Consider the following 21,326-nt stretch of genomic DNA (forward strand, 5'->3'; position numbering starts at 1 on the left):
TCTCTTGGTGTCTGGCAATGGGAGAGATCCAACATCAAGGACTGGATACCCAGGACTACTGTGGAGGGAGAAGAGGACCCAGGTGGGCCTCAGGGGAGGTGGGAGGTCTGTTCCAGAGAAACAGTCCTCCCAAGAACAGAATCTGTCCTGAAAATAGCAGCGCCTCCCCTGTCTTCAGCATGAGGTAAAGCCTCTGCCATGTACAATCTGGGATATCAGGGAAAGGGGCTGTAGGGAATGTAATCACTCAGAGAAGACTGAATTGCCGTTCAACATCAGGAAGTCCTCCATGCTCTACTCTACTCCACCATCAGACTTTCATCAGAGGAATGTAGAACCATGGCTCATGGTAGCAGCACAAAGCTTCAGGCTCATGTGAGGGCCACAGGTCCAGCTTACAGGAGGGAACCACAACTGTGACTCATGGGAGAGAATCACAGCTCTAGTTCATTGAGGAGACCACAACTCTGGCTAATGGGGTCTACCACTCCAATACTTTGGACAAAGCCACAGCTCCTGATCACTGGAAGCGACCATGATTCCAGCTCACAGAAGGGGACCACAGCTCCACGTTCACGGGAGGGGACCTCAGCTCTAGCTCACAGGGGGGTCCCTAGCTCCAGGTCATGAGAGGGGACCACAGCTCGAACTTACAGGAGGGAACCACAGCTCAATATTCACAGGAGGGGACCACAGGCCCAGCTCATAGCCAGGAACCACAACTGTGGCTCATGGGAGGTACAACTCCAACACTTACACTACCACAGAACCACAGCTCTTGATTATAGGAGGGGATCATTACTCCAGCTCACAGAAGAGGACCACAGCTCCAGGTTCACAGGAGGGGGACCTCAGCTCTAGTTCACAGGGTCTCCATAGTTCCTAGAGCTCGTGGGAGGGGACCACAGCTCCAGCTCACAGGAGAATCTATATCCATTTTAAATGGATAAATCTTTCAATCATGTAAACACAGGATGACTAAGCATTTATACTTTCAATCTTCAAATGTGGCACTTTTGAGAGGTTCCTGTTATCTCTAAGAAGGTATATGGCATGAAAAGAGACAGGTGTTGCCCACCATTCTGTCTGATCATGGAAATTGTCATTTACATGATAGATGCTAACCTAAGACAGGAACTATTCAGTTCTTAGCATTAAAAGTCATTAATTCTCAATTTTAGAGTTTTTTTAAAAGAAATTAATGTTTAGAAGTACATTTATAAGTACCTCTGCTTACCTTGACCATGCCTGATATAATTATATAGATTCCTTGTGGCTCATCACCTTCTTCAAATATATTATTTTCACAATCAAATGTTACAAAGTTGGATCCTTCCTGAAACAAATCAAAACAAAAATTACCAAATATAAAACTTACAGAATAGTTTAGCAATAATTGGGGGATGGTGGAGTTAGCATTTTAATAAAACTTTTATACTTTAATTAAATATTAAGTAAGAATTAAGACACTGTGTTGGTGATAAATTTGTGAGAGAAAATAAAAATTATGAATAGCAAAGTGTGGAAAATCATAAATATTTTAAGTTTCAGATACAATTCTTATACATGTGTGAGAAAAAATAATCTAGGAGTAAGAATAAAATGGGAAAGTGAAAAAAGTTTCACCTTAGTGAAAATTATGGGGTAGATGTGGAGTAAATGACATTTTCATGTCTCAGATTTTTGTGCTTTAAACAGCTAATGAATTTAGCTGTTTATAAAATCCATTCTGAATATTTAGTGGGAAAATATAGTGTTTCGATACCAAATAGGTACAGAAAAGAATACCAGTCAAGCAAGTCAGGCCCAGTGATTTATTCATGCCACAAACACTTTAAGGAATGCATGCAGTACATTATACAGAATAGTTGGAAGTGTGTGTTCAAAAGATGAATGAGGCCAGGCATGTTGCTCAGGTCTGTAGTCTTATATTTGGGAAGCTGAGCCAGGATGATTGTAACTTTGAGGCCAGTCTGGGATATACAGTGAGACTGTCTCAAAAATAAACTGGAGAGAGAGAGAAAGAGAGAGAGAGAGAGAGAGAGAGAGAGAGAGAGGAAGAAGAAACAACACGGAAAAGATAAAAGACCAATGAACTAAACAGTGAAGGACATAGATGTAAAAATAATATAATGACATGTACTTAATACCATGGCAGAAATAAAAATTAGAAATAATGGTAGCACAATAATAAGTTGTTCCTTCACACAAAAGGCAGACTGACTATGGGATGATGTTCTGGTAAGAAAATGATCCCAGGGTCTACTTCTTTGATGACTATTGGTGGTTTTCAGAAATGCCACAGGTAAGAATTGAAAAAGATCTGGAATCAGGGGACATTTCATGGAAGTCACATAGCACCCACAGATGAATGGAATTAGACAGCAGTGTAGTATGTGTGGCACCATCAGCAGTTTGGCATAAATAGAATAAAAAGTGTGTGATGAACAGGAATCAGGAGGGGGAGGGGCTGAAGGGGCAGTACCAGGCAGGAGGCAACTTGCAGTAAGATGTCCCATCTTATTAGAAGGGATTTTAATTTTATCCTGTAGGTAGCAAGGGAAAACTTAGAGTTTTTAGTATTACAGTTAAGTCATTATTGTTTAAAGATTTTTTAATTCTTTTTTAATTGAATTTTTTGTGAACAGCTCAAATACTCTAATCATCTTTATACCTGATCCCCACTGACACCCTCCTATAGCCCCCTCCATACAACTGGAACCCATATACTCTGTCAACCCTGTTAATGCCCACTGGGTTGTCAGTGTCCCCAGCTGTTCCCCAGTGTAAGTCCCTCCACTAAGTCTAGTCAGTCTATCTAGAGTCCGTTGTTTTAGGAAAATCAGCTCTTCTTCATCTAGCAGCAATCAGTTGTCATCATTCCTTCAGATAAGATTGGTGTCTGCTGTTCATTTTCCCAGTTCTATGCTGAGTTTGCATGGGATTTGCGAATGCTGACACCATTTCCATGGCTCTTAGAATCTTTCTACCCCCCTTCCAAGATGGCCCCTGAGCCTTGGATGGGAGAAGTTTAATAAAGGAATCCTGTCCAAAGAACAGCATTTAGTAGACTGTTCGTCTCTACACTTTAGCTATTTGTGACCTTTTTGTGTTCCTGGCCCTCCCTCCACTGCATGAGGGAGCTTCATTACTGAGAACTGAGAGATTCATTAGAGTCCTCTTCTTTACCCCTGTTCTATGTTCCATGAGCCTTATGTGTAGGCCTGGGAATTCATAGACAATAACCACATGTGACCAGTTATGGTACTTGGTAATAGTCTCTGACTGGTACAAAATGAGCTTATTTGATGAGTGGTGACTGGGATATTTGTCTGTAAATATAAGGATACATATTTTGCACATAGTGAGAAATCACATTAGCCTAGCGATGTGACAGTCTTGAGGTTTGCTCTAAGCTTTGTGGCCACTCTAGCCATGTGTATTAAGTTATGTTTACATTACCACACTTGAGTTTCCTCTGTTTTGAGTGGGCATTTAGTCAAATTAGGTAGCTGTTGATTGCCCCTAAAATAAGAGTGCCACTACTGCACCAATGATATATGCTGTGCTGGCCATTGGTGTGGTTATTTGGTCTTGAAGCTGGTGTTGCATCATCCATTGGTATTTTCCCTTGGCACCTTCATAGTGCTCTCCAAAACTATGAGAGATAGACTTCAGGGGAAATGGTTTCAGGTCAGTTGCAGCTCTATTGCTCCAAATCCTGTGTCAAAGTATGTTCTGTTTGTGGCAGCAGGGTCTTACTTATAGGTATTTAATACTATATTAAAGATATTATTAGGAAGTGAAAATCTTACCTGTATAAAGTGTATGCAGTTGTTATCTTTACCAAGCCACGGAATATTAAACAGGGCTTCTTCAGCATCAAGAGGCTGGATAGTGGACTGAAAATCAAGCACCTCTTTCTTTTTGGCCATGATTAACTAAAATCACAAAATTTAAGAAAGCAGATGAATTAAACTTGTGTTCACATAATATTCAAAGAGAGAGGGAGGGAGAGGGAGGGAGAGGGAGAGAGAGACAGACAGAGACAGACACACACACAGAGAGGGAGAGAGAGAGAGAGAGAGAGAGAGAGAGAGAGAGAGAGAGAGAGAGAGAGAGAGACAGAGGCTGTTTACTGTGTTGCATTACTCAGCCTTCTGATTCAGGAGGTATTTCATACCCAAACCACAGCATGTAACTCTTTACTATTCTGGAACTTCTGATATTTTTGTTCTTCCATGGGAGCCCTCAACTTCTCCTTTCTATCATTTTTTTCTATTTCTTTGTTTGGTCATTATTCTATAATCATAGACTAAGCTTTTCAAAGTAAGCCTTCTTGATGTGACTCTTGGTAGGTTAACCAGGCTCCAGTGGATGAACTCACACTGAAGGACATTTGGAGACACACATTTGACTCTTATAGGCCATATATACATACAATAGAATACACTAAATTGGGTGGGGGGGGCAGTAAGAGGAGTTACAGGTAGGGAAGATGATCTAAATACCATCACAATATACTGTATAAAAATCACAAAAATCCAATAGAAACTTTTTTCCTTTTTTTTATTCTTTTGAAGCATTTTTACTGAATTTTTGTAATTTTGTGTCTCCCATCCACTCCTCCCTACACCCCCCAGCTTAATTCAACGTACTCTCTCTGGGTAATAAAGCCTATAGAGTCTAATTTGAATCCCCAAATGTTCTCTAGCTTCGGCTCATCCACTCAAGCTTGCATAGGACTTGTGCATGCTGTCACCATTGCTGTGAGTTCATATGAGTAACTGGCCAGCTGTCTGGAGAACTCTGTCCTCCCACGGTCATCCACCACCTCTGGCTCTTACAATCTTTCCACCACTTCTTCTGCAATGATTCCCAAGCCCTGAGCTCCAGAAGCCTGACAGAGGCGTCCCACCCAGGGATAAGCACTCTGCAGCCCCTTCCCCCTTACACATTAGAAAGCCATTAAGTTTCTGTGTCAATCAGCATCTGCTGCATAAGGAAGCTTCTATGGTGAGAGTTGAAAAAGGCATTAGTCTTCAACAGTGAGTGAGCACCTGCCCCACCACAGTTCATTCTGATCATCCCTCGTGGGACTGGGAGTCCATATTGTTTTGAGGTACCACAGTTACATCTCATAGGAGGGGGCCATAGCTCCAGATCACAGGTGGGTAACCATAGTGCCAGCTTACAGAAAGAGAACCACTGCTCCAGTTCAAAGGAGAGGACCACAACTTCACCTTAAAGGAGGGGAGCCACAACTCCAGCTCATAGGAGAGGACCAGGACTTCAGCCAACAGGGGAGTACCACAGCTCCTGCTCACAGGAGGGGTCCACAGCTTCAGTTCCCCAGAGGGGACTCCAACTCCAACTCACTGGAGGGGACCACAGCTCCAGCTCTCAGGAGTGGACCTCAACTCCAGCTCAAGGGAGGGGACCACAGCTCCAGCTCACAGGAGGGGACCACAGCTCCAGCTCACAGGAGTGGACCTCAACTCGGGCTCAAGGGAGGGGACCACAGCTCCAGCTTACAGGAGGGATCACAGCTCCAGCCCACTGGAGAGGACCACAGCTTGAGCTCAAGGGGAAGGGACCATAGTCCTAGTTCTCTTTCTTTCCTTAAGTTCTCAGGCTCTCAGTGTTTCTCCCTGTATGCAGGTAACCACACTCATGTCCTGCAATGGCCTTGGCAGTCAGAAGGGGGCTCCAGAGCATAGCTGCTTCATTTGACTAGCCGAAAACCTTGCTCCTCTGGTTAAAATCTTTCAGATATAATCCTCTGGATAGAGGGGACAGGCCCAATATGGCCGGGCATCTGGGTTCTGCTCCTGCACACCAGGCAGATCCCCACTCATTTCTCGGCTGCTGAGTGGAGCACTGGAGAAGCCCATGAAGGCCCCCGAGTCACTCAAGTTGTTCCAGCATGAGCAGCAGCAGCAGCAACCGCGGCTGCCATTATCATCCAGATGGCTGTCAACCTGTGAGAGCTTTGAGGGACCATGCTGTAAATGCACAAGGGCAAAGTCCTCTTCAAGACTCTCCTCTGACAACCCTCCTTCTTTGGCAGCATAGGCTTCCTCAGTCATCCGTGGCGTCAACTTGGTCATCATCAGATTGGATTCTTGTAGGAATTCTGACTTCAGGTTCCCTCAGTTCATGGCAGCAAATGCTTGTGCATTTCAATCAGCGGGACCTGGGGTGGACTGGCTCCCTGCTACAGGGGCTTCTCCTTCAAGTGCTGCTCTAGCTTCAAGTCCCCTGGGAGTTCAGTCATGTCATTATGGATGAGCTTGGTTGACAGATGCTTAAAGAGCTCAGGGGTCATTCCTGCTGGAATTCAGGCAGCAGAGTTCCATCTCCACCTGCATCTCCTACCATGTGCCTGACTTCCTGGCTGACATGGTAGCCTGGTGGGAAGCCAGGCCAGGGAGGCAGCGCCCCACCTCTCCCATCCAGCAGCCGAAGCCCGTGGGGCCAATAGAAAATTTTTTGTGTTGTTTTATTATGTTTTATTATTTTTATGTTTATGAGTGTATTGCCTGCATGTGTATAAGTGCACCCATGTCATGCAATACTCGTGGAGGTCAGAAAAGGGTGTCAGATTTCCCTGGAACTAGAGTTACAGATGGTTGTTAGCCACCATATGGGTGCTGGGAATTGAACCCGGGTCCTCTGAAAGAGCAGTTACTGCTCTTAAGCGCTGAGTCAACTCTCCAGCCCCAATAGAAACTTTTTTTTTTAAGTAAGCCTTCCTACTGAAGGATAGCAGATGTACAAAAAGTGCACACATTATTAGTTTTTACTCAGGGAATATTTGTTGTATAAGCAGCACCCAGGTGAAAAATACCAAAGTATTTGCTGCACCCTAGGATCCCACATTGTATTCCAATTACTGAGCCTCTGTAAGATAACGGCCATTCTTCTATGACCACCCTCTAGCTTTTCTGCTTTTGTCTTTTATCTCTGTGAGGTCAAGACTATGTATTAACATCTGTTTGCATCTGCTTTCTGTCACTGTACATTATATTTCTAAGATCCACCTGTGATAGCAGCATTGCTCATATGAACTCCACTGAAGATACACAAGCATCAATCAACAGTAGAGAAAGCAGTTCTTCAGTCACATGACATCATACTACATGAAAACGAAAATAAGATGGATGGATTTTTGCTCCCAGAAACAATGGAGCCAAGTGATCATGGACTACAATCTCTGTAACCACTGCAGGCAAACCATATCTTGACTCCTTTAAGTCAATTTTCTTTGGTGTTTTGTCACAGCAACAGAAAGGCAATTCTTGCAAAATTGACTTACAAGCTTGATGGAATGCTATTAGAAATTTCAGTAGACAGTTTAGTGGAAATTGCCACACTATCTTTATAATTTATTTACAAAGATAAAGTTCCAAATTTTGTCAAAATAGTCTTGAAGAACAAAACTGGAAGATGCAATCAAATGTGAAGATTTATTAAATTTCTGTAATCAAGATCGTGTGGCTTGCCAGGTGTGGTGGTGCACACCTTTAATTACAGCTCTAGAGAAGAAGAGGAGGTGAATCTTTTTGAGATCAAGACCAGCCTGGTCTACATAACAAATTCCAGGCCAGCTGGAATTACAGGGAGACACTGTCTCAAAACGCATGCACACACACACACACACACACACACACACACACACACACAGTGTGGGTTGGTTCAAAGATAAATCCAACAATGAAACAACACAGGTTCCAGAATCTGATTCACACAGACTCAGTCACAATCTTAGGATAGAACTGCCTGCAGCATAATGGAGTAGCGTGATCTTTTCATAAATGATGCTGAATCCTTTGATTATCTGTATGGGAAAGTGTTAAATTTCACCTAGCACTGTTATGCAAGATACTCTAAATGCCATTGGTTTTGTTTCTTGTTTCTTGTTTTTTCTAACCCAACAGGGTAAACTTTCCCTCTGGTCAGATCTGTCTTACCAGTCTTGAATGTTTTTAGTTGAAAATCCCTAGATATCTCTTTCTGGTTTTGGAAATGTATTTGATTTGTTTGCTATCCTAGTTTTGAGCTCCAGTTCCCCGGTGACTGTGTGTATGCACATATATACGTATATATGTATGTATGTGTGTATGTATATATGTTGAAAGTGTTTCCTCTCTGTGGGTCACTTTTATTTTTGTTAATAGAGAATACTTTTGTGCACATTTAAAAATTGTTGTTTCCATCTGTTTTTTTCCATATTTTCATGTGCCTGTGACTGTAAATTTAAAAAATCATTTAGTCTTATGTTTTCACTCAGAGTTTTACCATTTTAGGCCTCACATCTGGATCATGGATCCATTTTGAGTTAATTTCTCTATGTGTGTTTGGTAAGGATCTAACTTCATTCTTTTCCAAAAATAGCATGTAGTTGGACCATATTCATTTTATCCATCCTGCTGATCTTCACCTTTTGTTTGGAGAGTTTAATCCTCTTATATTTGAAGCAATTTCTAATAATTCCCTTTAGTTTTGAAAATGTCATACATATATACAACAAAATATGATCATATCTTGTCGCCATTTTCCCCCTGCTGACTCCCCATGAGACCAACTTCTGTCATTTTGTTGTATTTTTTCTATTTGCCTTTTCGAAGTGCCTATAGCTTTTTTGTCCTACATTATTAAGTTATTTTCCTGTTCAGTTTTCTGCATTATTGCATTCTGTTCTGTTTAGATGAATTTCTATAGTGCAGCATTAGAGTATATTCTCTGTATATATTGTTTGGCTATTTTTTGTGGTAATCATGAGGATTACATTTAACATCATGAAGCTTCAACACTGTAGTCTGACTTTATATAAGCTAAACTTTCATAGAATATAAATGTCTACTCTTTTAACAGCTGTCTCATTCTTTTCAGTTGTTTATGGCACAAAAGTACATGTTAATTCTGAAAATATGTTACCTTACCTTATTAATTTCAGCACCTTCCACTTTGTGAATAATTCCTTTTGACCTGAAAGTCTTGACAATTTCTCTAGCCATGTTAAGCATGACATTAATCTCCTCCTTGGTTTTCATAGTGACAGCAATTTCTGGATAATTATATTCTAAGTAGCCTGAAAAATAACAAATATTTTCAGATAAAATAAGAACACTGTCTTAACCGTTTTGTGAGGACACTAAGCGCACAGATTTCCTCTAAGTCCATGAAGTGCAATCCTTATCCCAAGAGCACATACCCTACTGACACGTCCATTGCAATCATCCATTCACCTGTAGTGCCAGAATTCTGTCATTTTCATGGCAACACTCACACTTGTGCCTAGACCCATGGAAAAGGGATGGCACCCTATCCCTAAGCTAATAGCCCCACTGGTCCCACAATCACTGGGTCCCAGGAGCATGCTTGGGGCTTTAGGACTGTTTGTGATCTACATTCCTATTCTGTTTGGATCAGGAATATATGACTTCTGATTAAGTCATCAGTGACCCTGTTGCTCATCTTGGGTCACTGTTCTCACATTCTGCTAGTGAATCTAGAAGATGCATTAATCTATACTTTTCTTATCTCATCTGGACTCCTGATGTCCATGCAAATCCCAGCCACTCACACTGGACATGTGGACTTTTCCTTGGTCATGACCTCTTGTCCGTCCTGGGACTATTTGCCCAATAGCCTCGTTCTCAGGCTGCATTCCTTTCCTATCTACCACTTGCCATTAACTCCTGTCCTTACACTTGAGCATTACATTCTCAGGATGTTTGCAGCACTCTCAAGATTCATCTTGCACCAAGAGAATAGCCTGGCATGACTCAGAGATGAGCCTCTTGCCAGGGTGGCACTGAGACCCCCACACTTCACACAGAGATCCCCAGAGCTCTGTTCTGATTACAATCAATAAAGACAAAATCCAGGTCTCTGAGTCACTCAAGAAGATGCCAGTATTTCTAGTTTGGAAAAAAAAAACATTAATAGGGCTTTGAAATGGCATTCAGAATAACGGCATATTATCATTGATCATTTGAACAAAATTCTTTGTTGTGTCAGGCACAGAGCAAATGTGGTGAGGTATTATTCTAAATATTACATATGTTAATATTAAATTATACATTTATATTAACTCTATACTAGAAAAGACAACCATATGAATGACTGAAGTTCCCATTCTACTAGGAGTAGGTTTCCTCAAGGATTATAATTTGTAAAAATTATTGCTTTTCTGAAGCTGTTTTGTTAAGAGATTAAAAGGTGGTCAAATTTCATATTTAGAGTGAAGGTACCTACCTAGCTCTTTCATAGCACGTTCCATATTCTTTGTTACCCGCTTTAATAATATCTACAGAACAAAAGAAATGTTACCTCCATTGGAAAAATAAAGCACTACAAAGGGTTCTTGTATTTGCAATTGATAGCATTTTAACCTAACCTCCTAGTTTTATAAAAAGGTATGATGGGGACACAGGGATAGTTTTCACCTTCAAGTTCACAGAAGATTTGACTGGTGTGTAAGAGCTGAAATCATAACAAAAACTGGGCAATCTTTTAGAGGCCCAAGTCCTAGTATTCCCCCTCCTTTGTCCTCTCGGGGGATGGAGAGGGATGGAAGGAACTCTGGGAAATCATGAGGAAGCTTTGACACTTCAGTCACTCCTCACTTTCCAGTTTTTTCCTGATTATTCCTACAACCGGCATTGGGCAAAGGCTGACCACTGTGCATGAGTTTTACAAGGATGGAAAAATGCCTTCCAAGAGGCTCCTAACGTGCTAATATGGCATATATGTCTATTTCAAAAAGATATGTGATGTAGTAATACAAAAGCAGATGAGTTGAACTTCCTATAAAACTGACTAGCAACCCAGGAGTCAGAGACCATACCTACATGTAAACACATGGGCCTTGATGTATGTGAGCCACAGAGGAGTGGAAGGAGAGAAGATTTCTCCTGTGCACAAGGTTTTTCTCACCTGTTTGGCCTGTTTGGAACTTGCAATCTGATCAATTATGTTCAGGACATCCATTTCCCCTTGAACATATCCTTTCAGTATAGCATATTGAAAGGAAATCTCATGGGTCATCTTTTTATCTATTATTTGTAGCAATTTTGGTGTTATGAGCTAAAAAAAGAACAGAACAGAATCACCATTACATATTAATTGCACAAATTTTGTTCATATTTAGCTTAGTTTGACCAAAATTAATAAATTAAGTAATCTCAGTGTAAGTACTGTAATCTCTTAAGTTTCTTAATTATTTTGTTCATAGTGTTTTTATAACTTTATGACCACAGCTATTTCTCAACAAGTAATAATGTTAGTGCTGGTGAAATGGCTCAATGGTAAAGGCATTTGTGCCAAACCTGAAGACCTGAGTTTCAGCCCCAGAACCCACATGGTGCAAGAGAGAACGAACACCATAAAATTGTTCTCTGACCTCCACATATGCACCAAGGCATGAGCAACACACATACATACATACATACACATATGTACACACAAAAATAAGTAAAAATAATATAATAAAAATTAAAAATAATGTTGAGTGCCACTGAGTGTTCATAACTTTAGTTTTATGTATCATTCCCCTTTAAGGAACTGAATTTTAAAAATGTTTTAAGCTTTTGTTAAACAATGAAATTATTTTTCTGAGCTTAGGTTGTAAAAGTGATTGCCTATAGAGCACTGCCAGTTTCATATGCTGAGTCTTCTACCAAACTCTGACTAGATGGTCTGTTGGCCTAACCACACTTCCTATCTGACACTGCAGTTAACTTCACTTTCTGTTTCTTTACTGAGCGTGTGCACCTACAGGTTACCAGTGGCCATGATACAGTGCTTTAACTCCAGCACATTTGACAGCTGCCTTTGTTTTCCTACCCAGGCTCTGCAACTTGCTTTACTCACAAATTCCTAAAGAATGGCTACTCATCTCTCAAGATTCAGCTCTAGTATCATCTAACAAATGCAGTCTTCTCTCCCACCGGGATTCTGTGCATATAACTGATCTCAACCCATCCTGCCATGTAACTTTGCAATATCTAGATCACATGTCATTTCCCCTCTACAACAAGCTTTCCTTCATACAGTAAGCTCCATAGTTACAGAGACTACAGGGTCTACCATTTGACATAAGTATTCACAGTTTTCTGAATATATTCGCAAACTTTTCTTAGGTGGATTACCAGTTCGTTCATCTATTCAGTAGTCCCTGTATATCCTCACGTCAGAAAGAATGAATTTGACTTTAGAATATGCTAGACTTGCGTCCTCAGATTAAATTGCATACTGTGTTATTTATTTTCTCTTAGAATACTACAAAAGGAGAGAGTGATGATTGAGCACTTTAGACCTAGTTGGTTTATGTCTCTTACTAGCAAAAATATTTCCAAGCATGTATAAGAAACATAAACATTCTATATCGTGGCCACCCATCCTCATATGCTGTGTCATGGAATGACTTTCCCATAATTGATAGTCATACAAGAAATAACTACCACCATGCTTCCCATAGCAACATGGATGAGGCATGTAGGTTTTTGTTTTATATTTTATTTTTATTTTATGTGTATGCATGTATTGCCTGGATGTGGGTAAGTGCACCCGTGTCATGAAATGCCCGTGGAGGACAGAAGAGGCTATTGTATCATCTGGAACTGGAGATATGGACAGTTGTTTGCTGTCATGTGGGTGCTGGGATTCAAACCTGGGATTCTTCTGCAAGAACGCTTAACCACTGAGCCATCTCTCCAGCCTGGTTTTGTTTTCCTAAACTTTAAATTAAAAAAAAATTATCAAACATGTATTAATATTTTACCTGTATGTATGTAAGTGCACCCATGTCATGCAATGCCTGTGCAGAGGGCATGAGATCCCCTCGAACCTGAGTTAAAGGTGGTTGTTAGCTACCATGTGCTGGCAACTGAACTCGAGTCTTTTGGAAAAACAGCTAGTGCTCTTAACCACTGAGCATCTCTCCAGCCCCCTAGGTGTGTAATTTTTGATATCATGACTCTGGATTTACACTCTATGAATTGTGTATATTTCAGTTCTTAATGGATGTGAATATATACTATTGCCTTTGCTCCTGTGACTGTTTCTTATGGTAATTTGTTTTGCTTGTTTCCCTCTTTTGTCTCCCTAACTATAAAAACAAATATTACTTCAGCATTCACTTTTATCTATCTGACTATACAATTGTCATGAGCTCTCTATTACAAGGGAAAGCTGTGATAAGTATGTCTATACTTCCATTGCAAATCTAATTTCTAATATAATTTGAATATTCATAATATAAAATGTTTTAAAACTTGACTGGTTAAAGGTAGCTAAAAGTTCGTACGTAAACATTAGCTCGACAGAAGGTTGGCCTAAGACTGCTGTTTGATTTGAAGTTGATACATCATGAGATATTCAGAAGGGATTTAAAATTGTGAGATTTACTTATTCTTACCTTCAAGATTCGTAGGACACGAAGGAGTCGAACAAGGTTCATAAAGATCACTATTTCAGTTAAACCATCATAACTAATGGTATCTGTTTCAATAACTATTACATCCAAGATGCCGATTAAGGTGATTCCTAACTCAAATAGGAGCCAGTGGTATGAAATAAATTTCTTCCTCATTACTACCATCTGTTGATATCAAAGGAAATTGCATTGTCATATTTTTGGGCTTTTCTGTATGTGTGTGCTGTTACTACACTATTTTCCACAGTAAATTAAGCATCACCAACTAAGGGGTTTTTTTTTGTTGTTGTTGTTTTTCTTTTCTGATCTATCTTAGGACTCTACATGTCAGAAACCACCAGGAATACGAAGTTAGCCAGGCAAGCAGAGCATGCTTCTTAGCTGCATCCTTTAGTAAAAGAACACATTTAGAACTACTGATATAGGAATAATCATAAAGTATGGCCAGAGGTGAAAGACAGATTTAGAAAATGACATTGGAGAAAAGACTCAGCAGCAGGACAAATTCAAGCAAAATATCATGTGTCAATGTCTTTTAATTTCAAACAATCCTAAATACCACAATAATCCCAAAGTCTCTATTTATAGTAATTATATAAACTTGTGATATTAAATAACATGAAAACCCCTGATTTGTTTTATTGTGATTTACATAGGCCATGGTTTATTAAAGTATTTCAGGATTTAAATATTAATTTCATTTAAGAAAACATTTATTCTTCAAATTTATTCCATGATAATGTAGAATAAAAGTCATTTTTAGTTGTTTGAAAACCTAAGCAAATGTGAATATTTTATGAATGTTGCCTTGGTTATGGCTTCATCCTTTTATTTCATTAAGTTGCTTGTAAAGCTAACATATGGTGGCATCAACAGGTGTGTTTTCAAATAAGACATCAAAAGCTATTTTGATATGTTCTTTCTAACCATGTATTCCTACATTAGAATAGGAATAGCTTACTAGGATGTTTTTTTAAAAGAATTTATTAATATGACTACATTTTATGTCTTATAACTATAAATTGAGAAGTTGCCTTATAGGAAGGAAGTTTCCTTCCTCTTTACTCCCTCTCTCTTTTCTCCTCCATATAACTAGGAAGATAGTGGGGGCAGCCTGTGAGAGTAATACTTGATTAAGACAACATTCGTTAAGACTCCTTCAAAAAGTAACCCTATTGGAAATGGGAAAATCTACTATAGGCATAAAACCAGGTTAAAAGAGGTAGTTGATTACATTCATTTGAATGTACTTAATATAATTTAATCTGAATTTTGGAAAACAAAGATCTTGTTGTCTAGAGACTACAGACAGCTCTGAGAGCTTTTCTGATGGTTATGCTTAGGGCTAACTCTAGCAGTTGAGGTAGGTTTCTGGTTGAGTTATGAAATTTCCACTAGAATATGATTTTGCAAGGTCAGCTAAAGTGAAAATGATCTGAAAGGTTAAGATTTTGCATCTTTACTCTCATGCTTTTGTTTTTATTTTTTATTTCTTTCTTTGTTGCTTCTGTTTTGTTTGGTTTGGTTTGATTTTTGAGATAGGGTTTCCCTGTAGCCCCAGGAGGCCTGGTACTCGCTGTAGACCAGGCTGGCCTTGATCTCACTAAGATCTCCCTGCTTCTGCCTCCCACGTGCTGGGATTAAAGGTTTGTGCCACCACACCCAGCCTAGCATGCTCATGTTTTCTATCATGTAAGTTATAATGTATCCAAGTAATATAACATATATAAGACATGGCTCTGCTGCATTTACAATGTTGGGGCAAGTAATTTTTAAAGGTTCCAGAATTATGATCAACTATAATTGCTTAATATTGTAGCATCCTTCTTCCTAAAAGTTATTTGAATTTAGAGCTAGGTATGGTGGTACATGCCTTTAATCCCAGTACTTGGGAGGCAGAGGCAGGGAGATCTCTATGTGTTTGAGGCCAGTTTGGTCCACAAAACGAATTCCAGGCCAGCAATGGCTACATCATGAGACTCTTCCTCAAAAGTAAATAAATAAGTAAATAAATAAATAAATAAATAAAATAAGGTTTTTATAATTTAGACATGTTTACTTAAGATATGTACTCCTACTAGTAAATAATCTTATTAATTTGAAATGATATAGCTAAAATATTGAAGGATCTACTCCTATGGAAAATATTCAAAATATCTCCTTTTAAAAAAATGTTATTTATTATTTGTACTTTATGTGTAGGAGTGTATTGCCTGCATGTGTGTTAGAGCACCCATGATGTGCAGTGCCCACAGAGGTTAGAGAGGCCATTGGATCTCCTGGAACTGGAGTTACGGGCAGTTGTTAGCTGCCATGTGGGTGCTGGGCATCAAACCCGGGTCCTTTGGAAGAGCAACCAGTGCTCTTAACCACTGAGCCATCCCTCTAACCCCATATCTCCTGTTTTTTTTGATAGTTCATTTATTAAGTCCTTATCTATTCCCACAATTATTTATTGAAAACTTGCTGTAGTAAGAGAATAGGAGACCTTCAGATGCATATGGATTCCAGAGTAGTTAGGTTTTCAGTGCAATTCAAAGGAAGAACAATTCTAGAGCAGATGTGTTTATTTTGAGTTTGGTATTTGAGAAATAGGTGCAGTATTTTGTCTCACCCACTCAGTACTTGCATATAAGATCTGAGGTTCTGGATAATGGTTGAGCCTGAGACATGGATTTGGGATCTATTTGAAAACGATCAGTCATAGGGGTGGAGAAAGGGTTCAGTGATTAAGAACCAGTGGCTGCTCTTGCAGAGAGCTCAGGTTTGGTTCCCAGCACCCACATGGCTGCTAACAACCATCTGTGACTCCAGTGCCAGGGCATCCAATGCCCTCTTCTGACATCCATAGGCATTGGGTGACATGGGTGCACTTACACATAAAACAAAAATAATAAATAAATTATTTTATAAAACAAAAGAAATAAAGAACAGTCATTGCTGCCAGGAAGAAATGAGACAGCAAGGCATATAAAACCGTCACTGCTTAATTCATGTTTTTACTTGACTCTCACACCCTTTGTCCTAATTTAACAGCTCTCCAATCTCCACACTGTCCAACCTAGCCCAGGGAGCTCCAGTCATGGGGAGTGATGTTCCTTCCATGTGTCATAATGCTTTCTGCTTCCCTTCATCTCATTGTTCATCGCCTCATATACATAAGTGCTCCTCCTGTTCTTCCTCCCTTGTCTATTACTCACATTCAATGTAAGCCTCCCTTTCCACTGAAAGCCTTCCTTCTTTGACCCCACTGGTATCTCTAAGGAACTCCTGTTTGTGCCCATAGTACCAATCTATTCCTCTGTTTTAAGATAGAAAATAATTATTTATCATTTTGATTAATTACTTTTCTCTTACTGTCCTAATCCTACTTCTTTGTAACTTCAGGAGAGAGTAGGAAGACAAGACATATTCGTACCCCAGAGAAGTATCTGTTCCATTGTGAATCAGGAAATTGCCATAATTGTTAATACATTTTATGTGCTTAGTATCTAAGAGCCATGTCCCATGTGGAACTTCAGTGTATGGACCTTGAAAAGCAGGACCAGATCATGGTCTTGTGGGATCATATTAAGGTATCATTTGGTCTCTACAGATGTCTCATTTTCTTCTATTGAAATAGAGTATTGATTGGATAAGCTCCTTAGGAACTTGATGGAACTGTGGTGAAGAGTGAGACTTTGTCCTGGTGCCAAGCATTCAGAAATGGAGTATGTTATCTGGGGTTCAAAAGAATATAACCACAGGAGAAGAAAGAGCTGTGTAAATGTATAGAGCATGTCTCAAATGAGGAGAAATTTGTTTAATGTAAGACTGCAAAGAATGGCCAGAACCTCAGGAATGGAACATTCACTCTACTTCTTAGATACGGAAGAGGGATTGGAACTTCCCCTGAGAAAGTATCAAGAGACCCACTTCTCCAACAGAACCAGGAGTATTTTGAGGAAATGTTGAAAACACAAGGAAGGGAATTTTAAGATAATGTTGAATATTGGAAAGAGAACAACCTTTGAGAGACTGGACCCTGACTAAACTTTTCATTGATTTGTGTGATTTTAGACATGTTACACAACGTATCACAGATTCAGGTTCCTGATCTGTAAAATGTAAACACAGTATCTACCCTACAGGGTTAAATCAAAGATCTGAAATCTTGTAATAAAAATGACTGGCACCCCGTAGTTGATACATTATTATTGTTGTGACCACCAAGAAGGTTTTAAAAGGCAGGGCAAAGAAGAGCAGGACTGAACTCCATAGAAAAGGGGGTAAAGGAAATGATGAATGTCCGGCAGCAAAATAAGCACTGAGGATGCCTCTTAAGTTGATGGAATACAAAACAAGATTATGCCGTTGGGAACATCTTAGTGTCTTCATAAGTGTAATGATGACTCGGCATCCAATTCTGATGTCTTAACTCAGCCTGAATGTAGGAAGCCCAGTATGGCTATGGGAGCAGCTCAGCCTGGCAAAGTGCAAACAGCACAGTGACCTGGTGCTGATCTGATGAGACATTTGTCTGTCACTTTGACCAACCCCGCCATTCTATAGTAGAACAAAGTAAGACTGAGAAAACTTCAGGAACTTGGCCAACAGCTTATAGCATTGCAGAGAAAACAAAAACCAGAGCTGGGGTATACTGAATTTTCATTTTGGATTTTTTTCCAGGATAGAGAATGTCAAAGGATTTTAGGATCTCCTTCACCCTCACCTGCACATTATTACTAATCTTACCCCTAATTGCTTCCCATCCTTTTAATTCTATGATACCTCTTAATGGCCTTTCTGAGTGGCCTGAAATTTATTACATACAATGTGACTGAATTTGAATCTGGTTTTTTTTTTTCCATACCATGGATCTGCAGCAGCATTTAAATTTTCCAGTGAACATTAGTGATATGTCTGTTCTTCCCAAATATCATTAAAGTCCTTCATTAAAATTTTCTGCTTAAAGATATTTTGTTATGGGGCTGGCAAGATGGCTCAGCAGTTAAGAGAGATGGCTCTTGCAGAGGACCCAGGTTTGATTCTTAGCACCCACATGGTAGCTAACAACCATCTGTAACTCCAGTTCCACGGGATCTAATGCCCTCTTCTGACCTCTGTGGACATTGAGCAATAGGGTGCATTTACATACATGCAGACAATACACTTGTACACATAAAATAAAAATAATAGCCGGGCATGGTGGCACATGCCTTTAATACCAGCACTTGGGAGGCAAAGACAAGCCAATTTCTGTGAGTGACCCTGCCTCAAAAAGACCAAAAATAAATAAATAAATAAATAAATAAATAATAAATAAAATATTTCAGAAAAGAAGAGAAAGAGAATTTCACATATTCTCTTAGAAAACTGTCTGTAATTAGTGTTGAAACAAAGTCAGGAAACCCTTTGCTTTATGAAACACATTCATAGATTCCAAGTTTACATTACCTTAAGTAGAGCCTCTAGAATGTAAAAGGTAAGAAAATAGTAGTTAGCATATCTTATTTCATATTCATAGATGTCATTTAACTGAGACACCCAACAGATGACCATAGGATATGTGTTCATCAACACCACAAGGTATCCTGTGTACTCAAATTCATCTGAAAAGACTATTTTATGGCATGCGTGAAGAAACGAGTATCTGAAAAATCAAAAAGAGTAAAAGAAGACAATTTTACCTGAAAAAAGAATGATGTAAAATGTTTTCCTTAATATACTCCATTCTGTTCCATTTACTGGTAGCCAGAAAGCCCTTCTAAATTCTAGGCAAAAGCCTCACTTGTAACCATCTGCATCCTAGAGGTGAGGATATGTGATGCTCAGCAACATAAGCAATAATCAAAATAAAGTATACATAAACAGTTTTATCTCTTTACCCCCCTGTATGGGAGGATAAAATTGCTCCCCAAAGTCATGGGTTACTAAATGAAAATCTCAGAGCCAAGAGTGGGCTACCTCCCTGTGAACTGTTGGCCAGGGAGGCTATTGAGGCCCCTAAAGCAATACAGGAAATTGCTACTGTTGTTGGCTGCCTGCCAGAACCTCATTGATCAGATCCTGTTTCTGAAGATGTCACATGCTTTGGTCACAGAATACAGAGAAATCAAGCTGGAACTGGGCTAGAAGTGTCCTCCTGGCTGTCCAGCATTCATAAAGCTGGAAGGTATGAAGCAAGCTGCTTGGGAAGAATTGTCACCAACATCCTTGCTCAGCTGTGGCCCCTGTGTGCACCAATGCTGATTGGCCAGACAGGGTGAACCACTGGTTCAATATTGACACTTCTGTTATCGGGGTAAACAACTGGTTTCTGATTGGCTTTGATGCTCACTGCATATGAGGGAATTCATGTCTAGTCCTATAAACCCAGTCAAAGCCTGGTGTTGGGCAGGTCATAGGTCCTAATGGAGGATACTCTGTGGTTATACTAAATAGACATGATGTGCCCGTCAAAGTCTTCTAAATAGCTAGATATTTTTATATTTCATTTTTTAAGAATTTCACTCATGAGTATTGCATTGGCATTACTTCTACCCCTCCTAGTCCTTCTCCAACTCCTTCCATGTCCATCTCCCAACTCCCTCTCAATTTCTTGTCCTCTTCTTTATTGTTGTTTTATATATTTTATATATATATATGTATATAAAATGCACTCAGTCCTTTGAGTGGTACTTGTGTGTACCTGTGTTTAGGGCTGCCTCCCACTTAGAATTAGAACCTCTCAGGGGGCTAGTCCCTGGAGAAAACTGATTCTCCCTCCCTCAGCATCCATTGATTGCCTGTAGCTATTTATCTAGAGGTGGGATCCCATGAAATTTCCCCCATCCAACTTGGCAGGTCATCTGGTTTTGTCTTTATGCAGATCTTAATAGACTTCCATAAGGTGGAGATTTCACTAGTGTAGCTTCCCCATCATGTCTGTAACACACTAACTAGCAGCGGGAGTCTTGATATGCACATAGGTTAGTGATGCTGTCAGTTCTGGTAAGAGAAGCTTCATTTTGCATTGATCAGTGGTGACTGAAGACACTCACAATTGGTAAAACTACAGAGAATAAATGACTGTTAAATGCCTAGTCATAAATGAAGCATTTATAACACCCCCTCTAAGAAGGGATATTAATATCATGAAAGAAGGGGCAGAAAGAATATATGAGCCAGAAAAAGTGAGGAGAGCAGTGTCAAACACTGCTTTCCAGGCATAACATGGATGCTGCACTCCTGAGCACACAGCAGAGCTTCCACAAGATGGGGCCCTTCACCATGCTGTAATGCGAGGGGGAAGAGATCAACCCTTCTGTGTGGGTTTATGTGCGGTTAATAGTTGATGGGAGAAGGAGAAGCATTTTCTTCACTGGTATATCACTTTAAGTATTAGATTGTAGACCCTCTAAGTGCTGTGAAGAGCTTCACAGTTTCCAGCCAGTCCCCATGCAGTGTTTCTCCTCTCACATCTCTCTCACATGAGCCAAGTTTGTCCTTATCTTGGGAGTAAGCCTTTCCAGATAACAAAAGCCAAATGGAGAAGGGTTCAGACAGAAATGTCTCATAGCATATTAACTAGGCCCGATTATCTTCCAGATACCCCTTATTTAAATACCTGCTTCAATCAGAAATAAAATAAAGCTTATGTCTAAGTCTAATTGAATGGCATTAACTTACTTTGGGCTCTTCCCTTCCGCACAATACCTCTCACTCCCTACTCTTGCACAAAGGACTTTAAAAGAACTAACTTTGCTGTCTCTGAGTGAGGTGAAGACTCTTTTTCACCCTTCTGCTCAGTCCAGATAGCTGTTGGGGACAAAAAAAAATGAAATACCTTGATGAATGCTGTAAGAACTCTGCATTTTGATAGAAAACTCTGTTTAAAACGTTGATTTAGATTTACTTGCTA

At 39.8% G+C, this 21,326-nt stretch overlaps 1 protein-coding gene across 1 annotated transcript in view; it reads right to left on the minus strand.

Moving 5' to 3' along the window:
• Nucleotides 1-21,326, minus strand: part of LOC103736344 (sodium/hydrogen exchanger 10-like) — a gene marked incomplete at its 5' end in the record, with an annotated part of 75,345 nt that overhangs the window by 30,254 nt on the left and 23,765 nt on the right. Inside the window, 7 exons of the mRNA XM_008835820.1 lie at nt 1,238-1,336; nt 3,816-3,941; nt 8,946-9,094; nt 10,264-10,315; nt 10,945-11,094; nt 13,427-13,609; nt 18,881-19,076. Of these exons, the coding sequence (XP_008834042.1) occupies nt 1,238-1,336; nt 3,816-3,941; nt 8,946-9,094; nt 10,264-10,315; nt 10,945-11,094; nt 13,427-13,609; nt 18,881-19,076 (955 nt within the window). The remainder of the gene's footprint in view (nt 1-1,237; nt 1,337-3,815; nt 3,942-8,945; nt 9,095-10,263; nt 10,316-10,944; nt 11,095-13,426; nt 13,610-18,880; nt 19,077-21,326) is intronic.

The sequence above is a fragment of the Nannospalax galili genome, unplaced genomic scaffold (genome assembly GCF_000622305.1).
Source record: "Nannospalax galili isolate Female #2095 unplaced genomic scaffold, S.galili_v1.0 scaffold338, whole genome shotgun sequence".
In the NCBI taxonomy this organism is placed as follows: Eukaryota; Metazoa; Chordata; class Mammalia; order Rodentia; family Spalacidae; genus Nannospalax; species Nannospalax galili.